This window comes from Chroicocephalus ridibundus, chromosome 3 (assembly GCF_963924245.1).
Source record: "Chroicocephalus ridibundus chromosome 3, bChrRid1.1, whole genome shotgun sequence".
Classification (NCBI taxonomy): Eukaryota; Metazoa; Chordata; class Aves; order Charadriiformes; family Laridae; genus Chroicocephalus; species Chroicocephalus ridibundus.
This window is the reverse complement of record NC_086286.1, coordinates 580,571-605,083: the sequence shown is the minus strand read 5'-3', so window position 1 is coordinate 605,083 and position 24,513 is coordinate 580,571. Positions and strand designations below refer to the sequence as shown.

At 42.4% G+C, this 24,513-nt stretch overlaps 1 protein-coding gene and 1 long non-coding RNA gene across 3 annotated transcripts in view; one reads left to right on the top strand and one right to left on the bottom strand.

Annotated features, from left to right (window-relative positions):
• Nucleotides 1–8,033: 8,033 nt before the first annotated feature.
• On the bottom strand, nt 8,034–14,551 carry LOC134513954 (uncharacterized). The gene is made up of 3 exons (XR_010070560.1): nt 14,255–14,551; nt 13,098–13,154; nt 8,034–8,129 (listed from the first exon to the last, which is right to left on the bottom strand). It is a non-coding gene; the product is annotated as an uncharacterized LOC134513954 (long non-coding RNA).
• Nucleotides 14,552–14,666: 115 nt separating this feature from the next.
• Nucleotides 14,667–24,513, top strand: part of EFEMP1 (EGF containing fibulin extracellular matrix protein 1) — a 50,135-nt gene continuing 40,288 nt past the window's right edge. The window contains exons 1-4 of one of the 2 annotated variants that reach the window (XM_063331169.1): nt 14,667–14,838; nt 15,258–15,345; nt 18,278–18,326; nt 18,505–18,765. In XM_063331169.1, the coding sequence (XP_063187239.1) occupies nt 15,265–15,345; nt 18,278–18,326; nt 18,505–18,765 (391 nt within the window). In that variant the 5' untranslated portion in view covers nt 14,667–14,838; nt 15,258–15,264. Of the gene's footprint in view, nt 14,839–15,109; nt 15,346–18,277; nt 18,327–18,504; nt 18,766–24,513 lie in introns of both variants that reach the window. The other variant, XM_063331168.1, reaches the window with a different exon arrangement.

Sequence of the window (24,513 nt, the reverse complement as noted above, 5' to 3'; positions counted from 1 at the left end):
ATTATCTCCACGAATCATTAATTTTAGGTTCCAATAAGAGTACAAGGTCATTTAATGATGTGATAGATTACATCCCATCCCTGAAGTCTGAGGATCACAAGTGGCGTCTCCTCTGCTAAGTCAACAGGGACACTCCCAAAAACATTCTGCCCAGAGACCACCAGGTTTACAAACTCTGCTAAGAAACCATCAGCACTGCAACTTCGCCAAGTCCTGCTTATGCACTGTGCTGGCTGAGATTGTAACCACCAGCTGTTTGTGCCAAAGTCCTTTACGTAGATGCACAACTGGAACTTGTACATTACATGTAGAAAACAGCTAAGGCTCACGGAACTCCAAAACATTTCTAGTTTGACCAGTGTGGCCAGGAGGGTTGTAATTTCTGTGAATCCAGTATCTGGGGTTCTTGGAATTTACCAGCCCTGCTGGCGAAGCAGTCATGTCTTGTAACTTCCATGTGGGCAGGAATGAGGTTCAAGGAACTTACAAGCTCCCCAGGGCAGCTGGAGGAACTTGCAAATTCAGTTAGACAGATACCTAGTGTTTGTGGAAGTTTGCCAAGCCTTTTCATAAAACAAATCACAGCTCATGACGCTTACAGTTTTTTCCCTGTTGGAACTAACAGCGAGGTCCACTGCAGAGGTTATGCTCCCCACTGAATGCCTGAACGAGAATGTGCCATTGCTGGGAATCCAAATTATATTCTTGGCTCTATATCTACAGGACAATATGAACTTCCTTAGAGATTCAATGGCTGCAGCTTCTACCATATGCCTGAAGGATACTGTAAATGATGTTCTCATGCAAATTAATCTCCACAGGTAGTCTGGTGAAGATATAATCTGTATCAAGTATCTCACACAAAGTAAAACAGGCATCAGAGAAGCCGGCAACTACTTCAGGCTCCAGCCTCAGTGCAGTTCTGAAAGGTTTGATGAAAGCCCCATTCAGCTACTTGTTCTTTCAGCTTTCTCCAAAACCGCTTTGCGTAGCTTAGCACAGAGAAGCCTCTACAGAACCCATGGAGACAAATACAGGAGATGCTACCAGAAAGGCCCTTGCACGGCTGCCTGTGCTCTGTGTGTGTGTCTATCCATGTAGGCATGTGCTTTTCAGAATGCGTACATGTGTGTTCGTGGGTCTGTCCATACTTCCAGGGCTTCTGCACCCAGAGAAATTGCTGCTTGCCTTCTAAGAAGCATTGCATTCATTAAGTGGAAAACAAAAGAGGCTGCAGGAGACATCAACAGGAGGAAGATGTACCTGATTAGCACGGATAGAGGAAAACCTGATTCGTCAACACTCCTTAGACTCTGCTTATTACATTCACTTCCCTGGGCAGAAGTCTTTTGAAGACTGCACAGGCAGTAAACAATGATTAAAACTGTGTGCGATCAGTATTATCTTCACCTCTTCTTTTATCCACACTGATATTAATACACACAAAGAAACTTTTTAACAAGAGCCTTTCATATCCTTCTCTGTGTCTCACTCTTCCCCCACATGTATCCATGTGTCCATTGCCATCTCAAAAAATACACTGGAGTAATGCAGCCACTCCCAGATTCCCTTGCAGTGTATTCTTTCTAAATCTGAAAAAGCCTGTTATTCCCGGAACCTGAACCTTAAGACAAATCATTGCATTTAGGATTCCTACTCTTGCCAGGTTCAGATTTTTTTGCTGAATTAATCTTACCCAACTTTCTGTTTAACCAAATTGAAACAGAAACCACATTTTGCACAGAAGATGAAGACAGAGCAGCAACTTCAGAAAATACCATACCAGGACAGAAAAGTTCAACCCTCACTAACCAGTCTTGCTCTTCCTAACGTCACAAAGGAAAGACACCTTTGCAGTCATTACAGAAACCCACATGCTTTTCCAAATAACTGTAATTGCTTTGACAAGGCAACAAATGAAGCCTCACCAAGGACAATAATGTTTGTATGTAACAGCTTGCTACATCACTTCTGTAACTTACTCTGATTCTTTTCTCTTTCATGCAATTTTAAAGAAGTAAACTGACTTAAGGGGGGTAGTTATTACCACAGTTTAAACAAGCTGAAAATTAGTTTAATTTTATGTATTATGTTAGAATATGCTGGCACTCTCCATAAAGACATTATCTTCCTTTTTAAGGTGAGTCTATTCAGAGGATTTGTAATTTTGGCTCATTTCATCCATGAGGTTCCTTTCTTCATGAACCAGAGCACAAGACTATGCAAATGAGAACTGAAGAGGACTGATGTAGTATTCAGGAAAGAGTTCTTTCATCTAGCAGAGAATAACCTTGGTAAAAGCCATGAATTTCAACAAGTTCCAGACTAGGGCAAGTTCAGCTATGAAGCTACATCCCAGTTTCACAGATGATCTCTCTTCCCCAAATGAACTGAAGCAAATGTCCAAATCCAAACTCCTTTACTACATCGAGAATTTTTGGAACAAGCTCTGGATACAAAGTCTGTGGAGCTCTTCTGTACATCATATGGTATGAAAATTGTGAAAGACCACCTCCCCAGAGGGTACTATGCCTGTGCTCTATGTTCCATCTTCTCCACTGCTGGTTTGACATTTGAACTATAACTGTAGAATCCCTTCAAAAACATTTGCACATTTTTGCTTGCCTTCCAGCAAACATTCCGCTTTTCAACCACTGCAAGCATCGGAGACACACCTCATACTGCCATTTTGCCACTAGAGGGCAGCTCTATATTTCTAGATCTTTTTCGTTATCTCAAAGAGGAATTAATTTCATTGCATTCCTGAACAATGGATCCACAACCTATAACTTCGGCTCAAGAATCTTATGAAAGCCCCCTTTGTTTTAAAGCAAAACACAGTGGTTGCCATTTAATTCACCAGTTTATCGTGCATTTATCTTTGAGAGGTATGCAGTACCCCTGTAAGCAGATTTCAGAAGGGACTATGGTGAGTTGGCTTTTTAATGGAGAGCACCATTGAGGAAACATCTCTTTACTTTGCCAGGGTGCTGTTTGTTTCCATGGTGCATTCCCAATCTCATAGGCTTATGGTATTTCTGCTGCTTGTAAGGCCATATGCTTTAAAGAGCAACAATAGCAATTTATTGAAAACCATGTTTCTAAAGGTCAGCACTCTTTTAATGTGCACGTTTACATAAAACCACAAATCTATGTTAAGCAATTTTCACCTGAAAACAACTGGCTGGTTCAAGTTCTGTCATTTTATTCCCTCCCTTTTTTTTTTCTGCTATCAAGTACCCTATCATCAGGATAAATCTCCACCAATGTTACACCATGCCTTCCAATCAACGTTTGCATTTAGATTTGCTTGTTTGTACGTTCTCCCTGCTAAGGCTCACCCATCAGCCAACAACTGGTTGCTGTCAACCGGATCACCAGAGCTCTGCCAGATGGGGAGCGCAGCCCCACTTACCCCATACTCCGCTGCATTCCTTGTCAAGCTGCAGGAGATGGCAGGCTCCACGGCAACTTCACACGTAGTTTGAAGCAATGTCTGATTTCCACGGGGCCCTAGACACAGATCTGCATGGACATAAACCAAAAGCATCCTTCAAATAAGCCTCACAGAGGTTTTGCCATCCCATCCTGTTCTTTTTAAATGACCAAACAGACAGTGCAACATGTTACCACATCTCTCATTCCCTTTAACTGAGAAGTTCCCCTAATTCTGGGGAGCTGCAAGGATTACTGGGGCTTTGAAGCCAGCTGTTAGTATTATGCCACCATCATCAAAGGAAGCATGGATTGAATTCCCAGCCTCATTCAGGGACCTAGTCCCTCTTCTGATCCTGTCTGCAACACACCTCACACTGCCGTGTGGCACTTGGTGCAATGGAAAAGGGAAATTTTTCTAGGACTACCATATTAAATTACCATGAGAACACTCCACTAATAATAATATGCTGTACAAGTTTCTTTTCCTATTAGAAGCCCTGTAAGTCAAGCCCTACAACTGAACACTGGATATCTTCCGACCATGAATGGAAAAACAGACTGACACAAAAGTTCATTTTGAAAGACACCAGAGGGGTCACTTCCAGATTAGGCCAGATTGAATTTTCCTCACATTTTGTGAAACTCTTCAGGAGATTTGTCATGGCATACCACAGTTCTCCAGATAAAAAAGCAAAACGTACTGTATAGAGCTTGCAGATGCAAGAGTTGAACACTTCTTTTTAGAAAACACCAACCTACAATAACAAATCTTTTTGCTATTCACAAGAGAATCATTGAGTATTGCAAAACTTGATAATTACTGATTCATGACAGATTTAGGAAAAACATCAGCTTAAGTAATCAGGTCAGGGCACTGCTGTTGACCACAGTGTTGGCAAAAGAAACAGTTTCTTTCCTCATATCTTTCATCAAAGTTTAACATTTCACAGTATTTAACTTTTAGCACTTCATTGGTCCAGACCAGTAAACAACCGATAGCTTGAGAACTAGAAGTTAAATTTTGAGCAAACACCTCTATTTAGTATTATCTCATAATTCACTTACACTGTTACCATACTTTTAAATTCAAGTTAGTAAAATTAGTGAGGATCCCTAATAGTTGTAAAAGAATTTTTTACTGCTGTTAATATAATCCACAAGATGATTAAACCCTTACGCTGCCCATCACAAAAGGTATGCCGTGTCACATATTGCCAACTGGGAATAAAGATTTCATTCAGATCTCAAGGTGGACAAAAAACAAACCTACTTTTTTGTGAAGGAAATGTATGTTTGATCTTCATTTCCTCCTGGAAAGCAAAGGAGGGAAAGTCAAGAGCTTCTCTCTAATAAAGATTACTGCAGATAAATCTTCCACTTTCTTCCATGCCTCCATGATATTTTTTGCCTAACACTGGGGAATCATTCTGAAAAGGCAGCAGTGCAGTGAAAGAAGGTCTTCTGACTCTAAATGAAGTATTGTAATAGCTCCTATTTACCTTCCTAAGACACACACTTAAAAAAAAAAAATCTCCTAAAACTGAGAAACTGTTAATCCACCCCAAGTAAATATTTGTTATGCTGGAGAGAAGATATTATCCTGACCACTTCACCTAACTATGCAATATGTGACTTACACAACAAAGTGTGCTTTAGCAATTTAAACCCAGCCCACAGGGGCCAACTTTGAAACATCACAACTTGCTATGCTTCAGGCCTACATCACAGATACATTTCCTGCATTATAGAAGGCTTTTACTAAATAACGACAGCCATGTTGGAGGTGAAAACTGAAGTTAATTGGATGAAGCATGTCAAGAATCTGGAGTAATTCCATCTGAAGTAAAGCCTTGTGCCACAGCCATAAGCTGTGACTTCCTACATAGAAGTATTTTTTATACACGTTTGTTCTAAAATGAATGTTATGTGACTGCTACTTTGAATCATTATTAGCTCTAAAGGAATGTTGTAAAACCACTCAGGCCTCTACCCTCAGAGAAACAAAATTATATATCCTCTTATGAAATATCCTGCTCATGAAAGAAGCAAGGAAAATCTTTGGTGGAAGGCAGGAAGCTATAGGAAGAATAACTGGTAAGACTGTTTTACAGTCTTCTCCTTAGAACTGTCATTAGAAAATTCTTCCTCATTCACAGGATTATTTTATATTTTTTTTAAGAAAACTTCTCATTTTCATATAGTTCTACTCATAAAATTTAGGCGCTGCCATCACAAATCCACCATTAAAGCAGACAAAATTAAATGTTATCTTTGCAGACTTTCTAAGACTGTATTAAGCACCAAGAACTCCGTTCTGTCTAAGAAGCCATGTGCCTGCAGACGAGATCAGGACACGGTGGCAGAGCAGCCACTTGGGCGATGACTGTCAGAGTTCAAGGTACATTGCCTGGTACTCTGAAACCTCCCTCCCCGCCCCCCGGCAAGTTTTCACTGATCTTGGGATACACAGGGAAGTTAATACACACGCACACTCACACACACCGGTTACAGTCTAGTTCCACACAGGGTGAAAGTTACTGCTAAATTCAGCAATTATTAAACTTTCCTGAAAACAGTCTTAAGCAACGACTCCACTGAATGACATCAAGGTCCAGCAGTCGTGGTTTTTTCTCTTTTTGCTTTTGGCTAATGTTCTTTCAAATCAGCATAACAAAGGGGATTGAAGAAAAGCATGGGGAAAATAAGGAAACGTCCTCCTTAATAACTGCAGTGCCACAGCCTTAAGGCCCAAGTCACCTCCATTGTTTTTGTGCACCCCCTTTTAAAGCAGCAAGGAATTTGCCAGCCAACAGCAACTACAAGACCTGTCCCCAAAAGCCGTTACGCACAATAACTCACAAAACCGCCACAGGCTCCTAACCCACTGCAGTCGGACCACACGAGTTTCAATGCATTCGCAGCGCAAGGGAGAGAAACAATCTGACCCTTGGTTCTAAAGCAACAAGTGCCAAAAAAAAGCTATTTTACAGTCACACAATCAATCAATCTACTTCAACAGGCTTAATTCATTTATCTTCAAGATGACACGTATCTTAGTGTCCACAGCTTGCTTAGAGATACCAGTCAGAAGCTCCAGTAACATTCAGAGATTTGTACATTAAAGGCCTCCCTGAATGATTTAGACATTCCAGGTACTTAATAACTGAGACAGATAATTAATAACTCAGCCACAATTTGCTGACAAAATGTTGCACCAAGAGCTCTCCTTTGAGGTGAGAAAAGCAGAGGCAAGCTCAATCGATTATGCTTTTCCCGCTCTAGTGTTTTCTTGCAGAGGTTTAATTTATAAGATAAAAGTCTGTTCTCTCTTAGAGATACACATTTGAAAAATGATTGATGAACATGAGCGTAAACGACCAAGGCCTAAAATTCTGACACATTCTAATTATTGCTTCAGAAGTAAAAATTTCTGCAACCACAGTTCACTGTTAAAAGTGCTGTCAAACATTACAGTGAGAAAGGCACATTTTTTCAAGAGTAAGGGAGATGGAAAGCAAAAACTTTTTCTACATAAAATGGGATAAAAGGTAATAAATAAGGAGTCTGGAAGTAAGTACTAGTAAGACCCCGAGTAGGATCCGGGTAAATACATTCCCCTCCTTTGCACTGATGCGAGTGATTTTTTCCAAGTGCTCCGTTCTCTTTTTTTTACTCTTACAAATGCCCAGAAAGACACAAGGCCAGACTGGTGCTCCAACAGCAACCTGGTCTGCACAAAGTGTCCAGTCTTAAAGCATGCATCTATCCTTTATCTTACGTACACTGAATTCATGTTCAGGAAACCACTTTAACCAACTTGAAGGAGCCTTCTGCAGGAAATGGAAGCGCAGTGTACCATACTCTCCCTGGCTAACACAGGAAATGGCAGAAATGTCATTTCTGAGAACTAATCCCCACGTGGGAACTTCTCTGAGTGTGCTCCACACCATCACCTGGCAGCCCTGGGAGCCACCAGGCTGCCTCGGAGGCAGGGGGCAATATCTCAGGCGTTGTTCTGCAGCCTCCAAAGAAGGTCACTTTAATATCTTAATCTCCAGAACTGTATTTACGACCTGCAGCTGTGGTGCCAAAGAGGCCCACAGCCCCATACACACTGAGGGCCATTGTTGGCAAAACAGAGCTCTGAGGTTTCTTGAGTGACATAAGCAAGTTAACCGAACTACACCGGGCTGCTCTGGATGGGGGTGGAGAGAGGTATTTGTTTTTCTTTGTATCAATCAGTTTATTTTGGGCCTTTATCGCTTTTGGTGTTAGCAGACTTCTAAATTTTAATAGCCCTTAAAGCACAGTAAGGTGTGAATGAGCAGGAATTAATTTCTCAGGGCTTTGGGCTTCCAGGGAATGAGAACTTGAACTGATTAATAAAAAAAGAATTCCCATGTTACACATAATTTAAAATATATACATATGTTGTAGGTGATGTGCTAGCTTATTACACAGATGAAACGTTTGGTATTGTTCTGCAGCCACTTAAGAGGGATACCTCAATGACTTAGAGCAGTGATGTGCCCTCTGTCTCACTCGCAGAACTGAGTTCTTCCCTGGTACGGTTAAACTCCTACAGAGCGTACCTGGGCAGCACACAGAGATTCGGGCTTTTCTGTGCCAGCCTTCAGTTGTCTCATCTTCCAGCCTTTTCTAAAATTTTGATGCCTTTCAACCACACGTATCTGCAAAGAGGGACGAGAGGATAATCCCTTAAATCTCACAAAAAGGAAAATCCCCACTGTTATTTTTCTGCTGCTTTCTGTATGACAGCATACAGACTAGCACTAAGTAAATTTAATATTCTAGGGAATTAAAATGCTCTGACATATATCCTTTAGTACTAACATGCAGATATTCACCAGAAAACTTATGTCTCTGGACAATAATTAACAGGTTAACTGGGCAGGTTGTTTGCCAAGTTCACCCACGCACAATATAAATAAGAAATGCTGCTGCTTTTCCAGTATTAATAACTGTTTCTCAAAAGGGAAAGAAAAGAAAAGCAAACTTGCAGAGTTCAGAAGATACTTATGAAGCTAAATTATGGTTTAACATATCTACTGATCCTGATGTTTATGAATTCTAAAAAACAGAACAGTCATTAGCAAGAGCTCTGCCCCACAAATCTGTTCTTCTGAGGTTCTCTTCCACTGCAGCATTTCTGAGATGTCTCATTTTTGTTGTGCTGAAAGATAACAACATTGTCACGCTCCATTCTACTTCCATGGAGTTCTGCAGAAAGCAGAAGTTAAGGTTTTCAAATACGGATGTCCGTCTTCAAGGTGTGCAGCACTTTCTGAAAATGAGGAATACTCTATGTTCTCCTGACTGAGGACAAAAAAAGGTTGAATTATTTGAAATAACTAAAAAAAAATAAATCTGGAACTAAATACAATACTGAAAAACTGCAAAAATTAAAAACAGGGCATATTAACAACTTGAATGGCCTGCTGAAGTTGACCTGCCAGTTAGAAATCCATGCTAGTCATATATACATATTCTATTCCAGTCAGCTCGCATTTCCTTTTTTCAGACACGAAAAAGACTATAGGACAAAAAGAGACACCTACTGCTCAGAGGAAGGGGAAATGGATTTCCTGCATGGAGGGAAGATAAAGAGAGGACACAGAGTTTTTACTCATCCACACTCATTTTTCTCTCTGAAACACAAATGTTGCAGTAGATGAAGTCCTGCCTGATTCTGCTTTCAGTTGGGTCAGTGGCAAGGTGCCCATGGCAGGCCCTGTCTCTGCTGCTTGAAGTCAACCTCACAGTTAAGCATCCGAATTCCATTGCCTTTGAGAGGGATCTGGGTATCTAAGACAATTAACTGTCTTTGGAAGTCCTAGAGACAGAAGTTAATGCATCCACCCCACTTCTCTGTGCAAGCATCACATATTTTCTTCATTTCACAGACAGAGCGTACCAAGAAACAGGTTAAATGATTTGCACAAAGCTTCACGAGAAGCCAAAACTAGAGATGAATACTGTCTCCAACATATTCTGGGTAATACTGGATCTGAATTCTGGCATTTCTATTTTGCCTGTTAGCCAGAGCAACAAACTGCACTGACGTAGTTTAATCAGAAGAAAACTATATACACCTCGTATTTTGAACATCAGGAAGGCTGTCTGTTCCTCAGATGCGTTACAGTTCTGTGAAAAGGTTCTAGACAGTTCTCATTTTAACCAAACTGGCTGAAACCTAGTACAGCCATCAGACTTAAACTCCCATATGCAGCAACGTTGGTTTTCCAGGAAAAAGAAAGAAGGAATGACAACTCTGGTGTTACAAAAGCCACATAGCTGCACTGATGCATGTTTCCCAGTCTGCTGTTTCTCTTACCTGGCACGAGAAAAAGAAAAAGAGAAGAGAAGAGAAGGAAAATCACTGGTGGAGCGCGCAATGGAAAAGAGCTGCTAGACTGAATAAAATGACTGCATGAGTTCAAAGTACCCATACAAGCAAAAGATAGGAAGACTGATCAAATTCCAGATGAAATCGCTTAGCAAAATAAAATCTTCACAGAAACAGTAGTGGAATTTAAGCTAAGGCCCAAATTTGTCATACCTGAAATTCTTACCACATTAAATAGTCTTTACTTGAACGGTCAATCCATAGAAACAAGCACCCTGGGATTGCAAGTGAACTTTTATTAAGTTGGGCCTCAAAGTTCTGCCCCTGAAAACACTGAGAAAGCCACCTGTAAACCATATTCTCTCATTTTTCAAAGGGAGGCCTGAAGTCAACATCACCCTTACGTATCAACAGGAGTGATTTACAGTCATGGAAAATACTTATTATGTAAAACACAAGAGGTGGTGAACTACACATGGAAAGTAAAATGGACTCATCCTCCCCCCACACTATCACAACCTCATTTCATGTGTTGTTTTCAGCTGTATCAGAAAACCACTCACACTCACACAGCCCTACAATTTTCTAATTTATTATGGCTGTATAACTGCACCAATGAAAAAAACAGACAGCCGCTGGGGAGACGCCTTTCTCTGTCATGTTCTCTTTTACTGTCAAAGGACTCTGGTGGGAATACAATTACCACATTCTCTGGGCATTCAAGTTGCGGCTGGAGTTGAGAGACACATAGAAAATACAAGATCACATCTCTGGAAACTGCAGAAGAAAAGCAAATTGCATGCTTGATAAACTGCATGCACACCATGTGCTTGATCTTCAGCAAAAATCAAAATAAAAAATGGCAACAACATTAAACTTTAATATCCTCAGAGCATTGTTAGACATTTAGGAATGAAATCACAGGTTAGTCTAAGTTAGCCAAAGGCCTCAGTACAACAAAACTCATGCAAAATCTCTCATACAGGAGATGATTTTAGCAAGATAAAGGCCAAAATTCTAGGCTACTAGATTTTCTAATCCAACTGTCCTGCTTTTTTCCTTGACAAATTGCACGAATTATGGGGCAGGAGCTTTCTCCAATTACGCATTTGTATCGTCTGTCGCCTATGTACTCTACTGTAATAGAAAGCAGCAAACAAGTAATAACAATAAATATATGTTTAATTTTAATGGCAGGCTTAAGAAGAAGGAGAGAATATGTTCTCTGTCCTTTGCTACTGACACTTTGGTCCTTATTAACTCTTTGTAATTTCAACAGCTATGATCAGAAACTGGTATGACACATTTTTACCTCTCACTGTTAGCTTTCTATGAAAAGTGAGAGTAATTTGCTAACACAGTTCTTCTTTCAAATTAAGTTTGCAGTAAAGTAGCACCTCCTGCCACACGCAATATGCTCATGATACCTCCCCTGAAGATAAATAAACTTGCAAAATCTTGCCTCAAATAGAAGTTCAACATTTGTCATATTTAATCAGCAATAAAGTCAGGCATATAATACTCCACAATTTATCCTTCACCACCACTATGTCATTTCCAAGTTGAAACGTGGAAAAAATTTTGACATTTGCAGGCAGTGTGGCAGAAAGGCAGTCTGCCACGTTATCAAAATAATTTATGTTCTAAAATTCCTGTGAGTCCAACATGAACATAACATCTCCACCACTCCAGCTCTTAGTTTAGACAACTCCAGTGTTACTCGATATGACATGCTCGTGAAAAGAAATCATCTTAAATTGACACCGATAGTCCCCTGAGCTGACAAATACAAGTTGTTTTAATTCGCTGTGTGCTTGATTTTCAGTTCTGGTGAGCTATGTTTGAGACAGGAAAAAGGGGTCAGATCTGGGAGTAGAAGAGATTAAACTGCAATTTTGTTTTCCTCATTTTCGGGCTAGCCTCCTGTATCAGTCTCAGCCTGCTCTAAATTATGTCCAGCTGTCTGTTGCCCCCAGGGACAATTCTAGCAGCCAGAATTAGCTGGAGTGCAGTGACATTTTGACCACACACAGTCTTCCTTCAGCCTACCTATCCTTGGGTTTTTGAGGACAATGGGGGGTGGCAACAAGTCCTGCCAGGAAGAAAAAAATATGAACATTTAAGTCGTAAGCACATTTGAGTTAAAGAATGTTTGAAACTGTGTTTTTTAAAGAAAGCAAAAACTGAGATGTGACAGAGTTCACTAAAGCTGTAGGGAATAGAGTGCACCATTTTCAGAAGGAGCCAAAAGCAAGTAATAAGTGGCCAGCCTCACGGGGCCGCTTCAATAGGAAGCCCTGTCAGCGACTGTCGTAAGGGGTTGGCCTCAGCAACGCCTTGTTGTATGGTCAGCAAGACAGAATGGATGGTTTGACCGCTTCTTACATGACATCTTCAGACTCTTCAGATGTGTAAATAAGTTGTTCTACTGCTGAGCAGCTCAGTCTCATCCCTCACGCACTCCTCAGCGTTTCCAAGGGTCTAAGTCCTGCTGTCCTACATCAGGCACATTTCCAGTTGCCTCAGTAGGAAATATCTGAACTACAAAATCATGAACTCAGTCTGCTACCTCCATTTAAAGGATCGAGAACTATCCTTGGCAGAATATGGCATTCAGCAAGTGTGTAACACTGGCTGAAGCCAAGTATAGGATCCACGCTCGGATGGCATTCATACATCCTCCAAAAAGATGCCTCTGCTGTTCTCTGCTTCACTTTTTCTAGAATGAAAACAACTAATTGTAGTTCTGTGATACAGCCAATGTTTCCGTAGGTGGTAGATTAAGAAAAACTTTTTTAAATTTTGACTTCTTGGATCCAGAATCCAACAAGTTAAATTCAGTTCTCTTTGCATGGCAGATATGACAAATCATTCAAAGCTAAGTGTTGTTTCCAGCAGATGTGATTGACGCTACTGTTTTATATTCATTAGATTATTAGAAATTTCTGTACTTCTTTCTGTAAGCGTAAAACAGTAAAAGTTCAAAATATATTAGGGGGCATGTGACAAATATGAATCCAGTAATAGGAGTCAGTAACTCAGAGAGAATCTAACACTTTGAAGTTGTATTTCTGAAAAATGACGTATGGACAAGAGAATCTTGTTTGGAGCAGGAGAGTAGATATCAAATTATAGCTTGCAAATTAGGCTGGCATATGGAAGTGCATGCAAAATGTCCTAAAAATGTTTTCAACTTAAATTTTCTCTTTTGCACCATGTTGTTGCTTTTGTATTTTAACTAACAGTGAGGTGTGAGGACTGCAGGTTCTACATTTTAAGGAGTCCCGCTTACCTGTAAGCACAGAAATTGCAGTGAGAGCGGAAAAATCCTGCCTTCTCTTGTAACTACCTAAAAAAAAAAAAAAAGACAGGCAGCATGTTGCAGCTGAAAGTATTCTGAAACTACCAACCTGGGTCTTTCTACAACAGGTAAGAAAAGAAGCGATTTGGTTCAGAGACAAAATTAATGTGCAATGTGTGGCCCTCCAAAACAGAACTGATATTTTACCTAAGATCAAATATAATTTAACATTAAGAATATAAGGAATAATACAGAGATCTGCAACCTACTATGACATTTTTCATGAGATCTCAAGTTCTCCAGGCCTTGGAGAACTTGGTCACTATTAAGGAAATACGGTCGCTATTTGTGATCACTTAATGGTCACTATTAAGGAGATACAAACTTTGAAAAAACTAAGGACTTTATGTCCAACTGAAGTAGGGGAACAGAGCAGAGCTGCACTACTACGGCACAGTGCCCCCAGAAGCAAAACCAGGGACCCAAACAAAGACCCAGCTCATCCCTCTGTAGAAGGAGTTCCCTGGCACGCTCCCCGTAACCATCCCACCTACGAGAGCTTCTAAACCTCTGTAACACCTCCTCATTTGCCCTTCAGTCCAGTATCTTTCCCCCTGGGTAGGGAAATAATGGCATTTCATATACAGAAGCTCTTAAAAGTAACGATCGCTGAACTCGCGTGATGTCTAAAGGTACAGACGTATCCCTAGGAAGGGCTCCTCATGGTTTTTACCGAATTCAGAATAGGCAGGAAAACACATCTGTGTTTTAAGTTTCAGGTAGCTTGCCTAGCCAGATAAACACTCCATTCTATTGCTTGAGAAGTCACAATTCAGCTTAAATTTAAAAAAACCCCACATATATATATACGATATTGTATACTATACTGTATATTATACAAAGGCTTTCAAGAATGTGCTCCCCGGAACACGAGAGCATCCAGCAGAAGCTGGTTCACCAAGAGCTGAGGTAAGGAGATGGTGCGGGTCGTTTGGCAGGGAGCAAGCCCGCCACCACGCCTCAGCGCTCCCGGGGTGACGGCCCTACCTCACGCAGCAGGGGCAAACCCCGCCACAGGCATTGCTACCGGCCCACCATGATCTACAAGAGGTCATTAGCAAGCGCCACATCCTTTCCCTCCTTCCCACCTCGGCCTCATGGGGCTTCTCCCTTAGCTGCCAAGACTCGAGGCCGTCCCCAAAACGACGGCCGCCCTGCGCTTCACGGAGCGATGGACCGTGCCGGCGGGCCCCCTGCTGCGCGGGGCGTGCGGGAGCGGCTCCGGCGGGGCTCGGCGGCCCTTCCCTCACAGGGGTGGCGGGAGGCACCCGCCTCCCTGCCCCGCAAGACGCCTCTGGCGGCTTCGGCCACGGCTCCCCTCAAGACGCGACCGCCGAGGCGGGGGGAGGGGGTCCTCCCCTCACAGACCCAACATGGCGGCGGGGCCCCGCACCTGCCCCGCCTCGGGGCGCCCCGGCCGGCGGCGGGCGGGCGCGGGGAGCGGCGAAGGGCCGCGTCCCGCCCCGCCCCGCCGAAGGGCTCCGGCCGCCGCGGGGTCGGTAGGGGGCGTCCGGGGGCTCCGGTAGGAGCCGGGACCGTTTCTATTTAGCCGAAGGCCCGCGGGGGGGGAGAGGAGAGCGAGCGGGCGCCGGCACCGCAGCGGAGCCAGCGGACGGACGGGGCCGAGCCGCCGCGGTAACAGCCGCCGCCGCCCGCACCGGCCCCGCCGCAGGTAGGAGCGGGCAGCGCGGGGCGGGGGCCCGGGGCAGGGCAGGTGCCCGGCGGCCCCGTCTGCTCGCGGGGAGGCGGGTCCCGCCGCGCCGGCTCTGCGCCACCCCGACCGCCCGCCTTGCGCACTGTGAGCTTTTACCCAAAAATCGCTTCGCCGCCCCAAAAAACGTGGGCTGGCGAGGCGGCCGCAGCGCACCGCTTGCAGCCCGGTGTGGCGCCGAGCGCCCTGTTATTTTAAACCCCGTTTCCCCGCGGTTGTTTCCCCCCCGCAGCCGGATAAGCCCCGCGGCGCCGCCAGCCCCCGCTGCTCGCCGGAGAGAGGGGCACGTCCCGGCCGCCCCGCCAGGTAGGGGCCGGAGCAGCGGCCCGCCCGGGGACCCGAAAAACGCTCCCAGCGCATCTGTTGTCCTCTCTCTCGAGGTTCACGATGTTGACAGCCGTGTTCTTGGCCGCCCTCATCCTCATTACCGTACATTCGCAGGAAACTGAGGAAACCATAACGTACACGGTAAGGTCCGATAGAGTTCGAGATAATGACTGCTTTGCAGGGATTCTTTTCTAAGTGACCCTTAAGAAAAACCAAATTTCTTGCCGATGTGTATAGCATGCAGTGCAGAGTTCTTTGAGTTCGGATGTTAACCATAAAACAGGCTGTTCCTGTACCGATCCAGTCTTTTAAAGTTGACAAGATTGAGCAAAACGAGCTACAACTGCCTGTTCTGAAAAGCTTATCTATGTGCTCAGCTCGATGAGCTGAACAAAATTATGAGGTTTTAGTGTTTTTTAATCCATTTTCCTAAAGACAGGAACCTTAGGACCTTCCTTTGAAATATATGGAATTTGACAGATAATTAGGTCAAACATTCTTTTGTGTTTTCTTTTGGATATTTATGTAAGCACTTCAGAACTCAGTGCTCTCAGTGAAGCATCCAAGTCCTGGAGCGATCATAGGGCTGTTAGTTTCTGAGCTGGTTTTGAGCAGCGGTTTTGCATGGCTTGATAAAATTGTACAAGAATACTGGAAATAGGTTCTGCTTGTAACCAAGTGATAGGGTAAGAGATTTAAAGGCCTTTTTGTAAGGCTTTTTTTTTTTGCCTTTTTTAATCTGCTTGTGTTCAGTCTTTGGCTTGCATAATGCATGTCGTAGAAGGAGTGGCAATTACATCGGCTTGGGCTGGGGAAAAACCCGCACTTTCACATCTGATTACAGTTGTAATCCCTGCAACTTGCTTCATATGGGTGGACCTCTGAATATGTGTACAGACATTAGCGCAATGCCACACAAGCAGAAAATTCTGCACACATGCAAAAAGTTAGAGAACCACAGCCAAAGACTGAGATTGTGTTTTATACAAGTAATCCCACTGAAGTCAGTGGGATGGCTCAAGCAAGTAAATATTGCAGAGTTGGACCTTACTGTAGAAGACGGGGCTCAAAGAAGCCTCAAGTGAGCATCAGGAAGTCAGTCATAAAATACTTTAACACTGGGCTTTAGAAGCAATAGATTTTTTGAAGGTTGGGAGTACTTCTATTTAGAAGCGCCTGTGATTTTTTAAGTCCCTATATATAAGTGGAAATTGAAGATCTAAGTACCTTTTGAAAATCCAGACTAACATAGGAATCCCACCTTTTTCTGCATTTATTACATGTTCTTTTAAAAAATGAAATAGCATTTTCTGATAAGCCTATGTAGTTTTGTTTATACCAATGGAAAATTTCTAGCATGCACGTACGACTTGGGTTCTTATACTCCATTTTCAAAGAGGTCTTAGCATTTAGGTGCTTCAGTGATCATTAGACTCTAGTCGTGTAAAACTACTTGACAAAAAAAGCGTAGCTTTTGGAAATTTTACTCCTAGGATGCTACTGTTTCTCATGCGTACATTGTATTCATTTGGGGCCAAATCCTTTTCTATTGTGAAAGTCCCTTCAGCTGCAGTAATAGATGGACTTGGCTCCTTGCGGTTAAATAGACAGAACTTCTGTTGTGCGTTAACAGGAATTGGGTGATTCAGTAAATGCATGAATTAGCTGTTTTCCTTTGGGTTTGCGTTTTCATAGCTACAGTAACTTTGGTGTTGTCAGCTCAGCATGCAGTCATTCCTTTAGAGATTGAGAACTGTCATACAATTTGCTGTCCACTTACCCCTTTGGAAGAAGAAGCCTCCAAAGTTACAACTCGCTGCTACATTTGGCAGATGGATGGTGTCACCTGCAAATGAAGAAAATATTTTCAATCCTAATGCTGAGTCAGTGTCCGTTAGTAACAAGTTCCTCAAAATAACGTGAGGACAGTACGTGGAACAAGTGGATCTTGGCATCTGAAGGTCAGATTTGTCACCTGTATAGTTCCTCTGTGGCAGAGGAGTCGCAGCAAGATTTAGCTTGCTTGACTGTGACTAATTACATTAGCTGGCTCGATTCTTTTTTTCTATAGGGCCATTAAAGTAATATCCTAAGCAGCACAGCACGCATATGCCCCTCCATAGTACAGCCCAGTTGACTCACTGCTATTTTCAATGTGTGTGCTGCAGTTGGTAACATTGCAATGCTTTGCTAATCAGTTTCTGTAACTGTCACTTGTGATTAAAATTACTGCCCTCCAGACGATGTAATGCTTTTGGGCAGAGGAACACTGAAGATGCCTACCTAACTGCAGGTCAGAATATTTAAAATTCTTCCTGGAGTTACTAGTCTGCGTTGACATGAATAGTTGCTGAGTATAGTCTTGTTTGAATTTTGCAAAGTCTTACTTATAGAGGTAGTCCCACTGTTATAAACTCTAACCGCTTATTGTATGTCTCACAATATAAATTGCTCTTCCTAGACTGCAGTTCCTGGGGTCATGCGATTAAAAAGCAGGTGAATGAATTTCCAGCTGTCATGGGATCCTTCCCCATCACCAGAATGCTCTTGGCAGAGAGGGTGAAGTACAGGGGGATAGAGGCCCAGCAGTCCCTCTGGGAAACCAGCCCCAGGAATGAAAGATGTTCACCTGTTGGAAGGCAGTGAACATGATGAAAATTCAGAAAAACTTGTTTCTTTTTTTCATAAGAAAATTTTCATGCTAGTCAGCTGGGTCGGTCCAGGGGTTTCTTTATACCAGGATCCAGCCACTGACAGATGCTTTAAAACAGTGTATAGGAACAAGGCAAGGAGAAAGTGAGGCTTTTCTCAGTGTGTTCCCCAGCCCCAATAAAACCTACGTACTCGCAACAAACGATATCTTAGGAACTTCCTGAGATAGAGGCTCTCTCTGTAAATACTTGTTCCTGCACAGCAATGATGTACCAAGAGCCATTTTTCTAGCTTACTAAGATATGCAAACACTGCATTTCCCTTAACATCAAACATTGAGTTCATTGAAATATGCTTGATTATTTTTCAAAAATAAAAATCCCGAGTAGCCTAATTTTTAATATTTTTTTTTTCTCCATAGCAATGCACAGATGGCTATGAATGGGATCCTGTTAGGCAACGGTGCAAAGGTACAGTAAATAATTTTCACAGACAGACTTGCCATTGGTATTCTCTAAGTATTATCATTACACACCCCTGTTTTGGACAAGGAGGTGTGCTTGCATGTCTCATTGTGTTATTTGTGTTAATGGCTGTTGCAGAAGGTTCGAATGTTAAAAGCGTGACTTGTGTTGTTGCTAACCACAGATATTGATGAATGTGAAATAGTCCCAGATGCATGTAAAGGTGGGATGAAATGTGTTAACCACTATGGAGGATACCTCTGTCTACCTAGAACAGCGCAAATTATTGTAAATGAGCGAGAAGAAGCAGCAGCTGAATCCACTAGTGGTCGAAACAACGTCATTCGACGGACTCCAGCTGATCCTCACCGTGCCCCTCCAAACCCAACTCATCAAATTCAGTGTGCAGCTGGGTACGAGCAAAGCGATCACAACGTGTGCCAAGGTAAGGGTGCTGCCCTATGTTTTACTTTGGGTATAATTGGAGTGCGTGTGATAACAAATCTAATGCCTGGAAAATGGCACTCTTGTGTTTAGTAGCATATATTGTGGCACCATTAAACTGGATGTGTACACACTTCCCTAAGATAGGTAAATAAAATACATGCATGTTGTTATTGTTACGGTAACAGAACTTGCAGTTTGTCGCAGCCTTACAGTCTGTTCCATCTATTTCAGCCTAATGGGTGGAGTTAATTCTGTTGTCTGTAGATCCTCAAAAAAACCAAAAAAAGCTCCTTAATGCAAGTAATGCAACTTTAGTCAAACATTTTGTATTGTATTAAATATGTCCAGGAGAGGCAGTGCTTTGAAAAAGCAGGTAACATAGCAGGTCATATTATAGATGACTTCTAAAGATTTGCAAAACTATGTATTTTTCAGTAAGTGAATGCCGAATGGAACAAGAATTAACCACCATATGGACTTTTGCTTAGACCAGTTTGTAACGCAGGACAATGCAGTGTTTTTATGTGTGATCAAGCAGTAGGAACCAAACATCTGAACGGCCTGTGCTCTTCTGATCTCTGTGGAAGTGGCTCTAGGCAGATGCTGCCAGCTTACTTCCACTCGTGGTCTCGCCAGTCTCTGAAACTATGGCAATGACGAGCTTTCATCTGAGTGTGCATACACCACACACAGAGCCAAAACTGTCAGGGTATTAGCAATGTTAATTGTATGCATTCAGGAACCAGACTCACAAGCACTACTGTAAACTAAGACAGTTTCACTTATTATTTTATATAAATAGTTTACTCTTATACTTGCTGAAGTAACAAATGTTTCATCCACTGTTTTGTTTTCTTTCATAAAAATATATTCTACTCCTTGTTCATCAGATCGGTTTTCAAGCACGTTAGTGGGATAACCATGCCAAACAGAGGGCAAAACTAGACCCCGTGGTTCATCTTTTCCACTTTGTGGCCCATAACAGTATAATCATATAAAATAGTACTTGAGTGGCTATAATCAGGGCAAGCTGTAATATACAGTGGTAGTCCCTTTCTCCCTGGTATTCATGTATATAGAACATTATTTATCACTTGTAAGTAAATTCCCTGTCATTCTGAAGCATAGTGATCATCGTGGAGGCTGGATAAGTTATTTTTGTAGGCAAAGCCTCAGACTTGCATTGCTGGCTTATCTGCTAATGTTCAACATTTCTGTCACTCCAAATCAAGAATGTCAAGCAAAGAACCTACCGCAGGAGGTCAGTACCATGATCCCCTTAACCCTGAGTGTTTGCTTAGGGTTATCAAGGGAAAAATCAATGCCAAGGGTGGCAAATGTGGCGTTTTTCCTTAGTTTGACTTGGCAAAGTAGCAGCGGAACCAGCAACAGAATACCGGATTCCCTCCTTCAGGTGATGCTGCTTTACTGCGGCTGGCACTCGTATTCGCTGGTGAATTGCAATAAACTGCTTCAGCTTTAGACATACCACCGCTTTTATTTTTATAAAAATTGCAAGTAATGCTAGAAAACTTCCAAACGTGAACATCACTTTTTGCTGCAATGGCTTCATGTGTATAACTCAGGGATAGCATAGGAAAGTTTAACGGTGTGTAGTACCAATGCTTCATATTACAAATAAAGGTTGAGAATTAGGGTTAATTTAGAAGCTGACAAGTGGCTGAGATTTTTGTTCTGTTGAGAAGACGACTGGTGTCCCTACACTACTGTTATTTTACTCTATGCTCTGGCTTCCTGAGACTTGCGAGTCTCAGGAATTTATATTCAATTCACAATTCTTTGGTTAATTTATAACTAAACAAATAACTGTTGTTATAGTATCAGAACTTAATTTTAACTAGCAGATACACAAACTGTGGTGAAATCTTGGGCTCGACTGAATCAGAGTTTTGCTACTAATTTGCTCATGCCAAAATTTCAATCTAAATGCAGAAAACGTGGAAATATTAGTGTTTGAAAGCTGAAATGTATCGTGCTGAATGAATTCCAGCTGGAAAAAGGGTAGTGGACAGTGTGCTTGAAAGAAAGGATAAAAGACTTTTGGAGCACTTAAAGCATGCATTCAACTTCATGATCTTCATGCTTTTCACTGCTGAAAATATCTTATAAAAGATAATCTTGATCAGCAATGGTCCCACTGTGGATTTATTTAATTACAGTTAAAAGACTTTGCTATGATAACTGCTTGAGGCTCCTAGGGAGTGTAACTTACACATATAGTCACACTTAAGCTTGTTTTATTGTTTAGTAAATCAAATATGAAGTCCAGCTCCTTCTAATTGTTTGCAGATGTATGACATTTTCCTTCCAGTCCAGCAGCACTAAGTATTTTATAACCAATGTGAAAGTGTGGAGACCTCTGTTTCAAACAAAAACATACTCTGAGGAGCTGTATTATTGACATCATACCAGAGTATGAGGGGCCTTCTGTTTTAATACAGATGTCCACTCCCTTTTTAAATGTTAAATAGTGAGGGTCTGATAGGCCAAGCGCGCTCATGTTGGTTTCTGTGCTTGGAATAAACATGCATAAATGACACTGGTCCTGTTGGACTTTCAGAGGCCTCAGTGATGTGCTCAGCTTCATCGTTAGGTAATCTCCCAAAACATGGCCATATGCCTGAGTTACAAGAGATACTTAATACCGTCTTAACTTCTGACCTGAAGAAAACAAGTGACAGCTACGGTATTTATCAGTGGTGAGAGCTTTCTGTCTGCAACGCACGCTGTTAGAGACCGTGTAACCCATGGATAGCACAGATGGCAGGTTGATGGCAAAGCACACTGTCTTGCAGACGGCAACTCTATGGAAACGACTGCAGTTTCCTATGATATACATCATTTTTATAATTACTAGTGATTAGAAACATGTTCCTGCATAACTGTGTAGAAGTGTGGGTAGCAAAAATTTCCTGGGGAATTCTTAAGATACTGTATGTGAGCAGTAAGTGCCAGGAACCCCCAGATGGATGAACATACGAGGGAGAGTTATCCTGGAGGAAGACCTCTTCCGTGCAGAGCACTGGGTTTTGTGCTTCAATTTAAACACTTCAACTGTATCTTAAACTCTCACTTTATGACCTTAACTAATGCTGCCACTTCTACACGTGCCGCTAACTCAAAGGGCTGCCGAAGTGGTCGCTAAGGTAGATTCCCCTACATGGCACCTGCCAGCGCTTTCAGGAAGCCACTCAAATGTTCTCACCTCTCGATGTGAAAGTATCACTCAAATTAGGAAGAACAAAAAACCGCGTACGAAATATTTTTAAGCAAGTAACTGAGTTAGCTAATATTCAGACACTTTTTGCCTCAGGAAAAAAAACCAACTAAATAACTGCACTCTGTTGCCTACACGCAAGACTGAATTGTATTTCTACGGTGTTGTTCAGTGCTCTGTGACTTGAGTCTGCTCTTACTGAAGTCAAAAGAAAATCACCCAATTAATTCAATTTTGTCAAATCTAGTCTGCAAGAAAGTACTAGCTTTTCCTAGAACGTTAATGACACTTGAATGAAAAGAGCCAAGCAAAGGTACCAAATAACCTGTAAACTTGAAAAGGGGAAAGAACTTTTTTTTTTTTTTGCCTTCCTATTGTGCTGGCAATAACGTAAGCAGAGTTTTGTTTTTTTTTTTTTTGCTTCTCAGCTAGATTAGCTTCCTATATTTCTCCAGTCTCTGTGACTGTAACATACGGGGGAGAGAGATTGTAATAAAAGACAGCAATGCTTTCTTATATGGAAGAGAGAGAGACGTTTTTTTAGATAGTTCTGCTTAGACTTGGTGGATGTCGGTTGCTTTTTTCATTCTCTGTGGGGGGAGGAAAGGAATGAACTTGTTTTCTGTGCTGTGGTTATTTTTCCCCCGCAAAATCATTTTAGGGATCTCTTCATTGGCGGGGGGTTTTTTTGTTAAGTTTTCCAGTACTTTTCAAAGTAACTTACCATATTCAATCTAGGCTTTTACCTCAAGAAGTTAACTTAGTGTAAATAAGTCAAAAAAAGCCTAAATTTTGCATCTCTAGATTCCTCTTTGTTCTTTTTTTAAGGAGGGAGGGACAAAGGAGAGCAGTTCATGCTGTTTTCTTTTCTATACAGAAATCACTTAATATTATATAAGTACAAATAGCAGGGATGTGCAACCGGCATATAAAGGCCATAAAAATTGTGTAGGTGCGGGTGGGCTTTGCAGAGCTGGCGGAGGCCGCAGGGCCGGGTGGGCGGCAGGCAGGGCGCTCCTCGTTGCCGTCCGGGCTGGCGTGCGAGCTGCGCTTCTCAAATGCACCTCCTAACGAGCTCTGCTTAACGCACGTTGATTTGCCTCGCTGAGCAGTCCTGCAGCATGCAGGCCGGACCCTGTTCAGATGAAACTAAGCCTGAAGCGCACTGCAGGAGCGCTGCTAATACGCCACAACCACTAATGAGCACAGGAGCTCCAGGACCACACCAGCCAGAGCCCGGGGACCCTCAGAAATGCCTGTACTGGGACACTGGAGCCTCTGCACCAACGTGTCTGATCTGCTCTTTTGGGTCCACGCTGTTTGCTAATATAGGCATAACCTAAAATACGCCTATGACGGTTTCCTAGGCTGGCCCCAGAAATGCTTCGGAGACCCATTTGTATAATATTGCCTGTAGTTAGAAGTGTGCAGCATCCCAAGTTTTTCGCGCTTCTTGTCTTTGAAGAGTAATGCTTCCAGGACTACTTTTAAAAGAGCCTGAGTTGTGACGAGTTCCAGAGTTGCGCCTCTCAACAACACAAGACCTGTTTAGTTTGAAGAAAGGGCGAGGAGAGAAGCTGTGGAAGGAGAAATGAGGTCTAGTTATCTGGTTGAAGATGCCATTAGTTCAGAGTGCTTACTCGGGCACAGTTCATGTGTACGTATGTTTGCGCCAGTCCTTCAGCAAGTGGAGAACACTCATTGCCAGCAGTAGCCACCCTAAGAGACCGATCTGGTTCCACATGCCATTTGAATGCTAATAACTTGGAAAAGCCGTAAGAATTTTGCATGTCTAAGAGGATCCACAGAAGGATACAAGCTGACATTTTCACAGCTCGTTGTACTGAGGGTTCGTTGATGCCAATTAATTTCTTGTACATTTAGGCACGTCATGCAGAGATCATTTTTCATCAGCCCATCCTGAACCAATTGTTCAAGCTGTTAATCTGTGAAACCGCTGCGTTTTGCTGCAGAGAGCCCTTTCTGGAGCATCTCTTTAATAGCCTTCAGGGACCAGAGGGGAGGTCACAAAAAAACATCTTGTTTTGAGGTCCTGAGGGCCTGGGTTTGGGCATTTTCAAAATTTGGCCATTCTGAATCATCTTCCCATCTGTGCTATTTGCACAGCTGTGAGTGTCATGTCAAGACCTTGGATAGATATTCTCTCTTCTGTCTGACCATTTTACTGTGAACATCCATCACCAGCGTAAATACTAGCAGCTGCTTCACATCCTTTCCTTACTTACTGCTTTTCCGTGATTCTGACCCCTGCAGGAGTACGCTCGGTACGTTGCAGCTACAGATTCATACCATATGCTAATCACGCCAAGTCTCCTACATTCGGGCAAGCTTCTGAAAGTTGTATTTACCTTAGCTTCTTGAATTGTGATTACGCAGGCAAACACTAGACTTCCAAGTTTAAGTAAACTCATTAGCAGTTCTCATGGCGTCTTGTTCAAGAAAAATGGGATCATACAGTAGTCGCATCGACTGTCATACTTTTGGGTT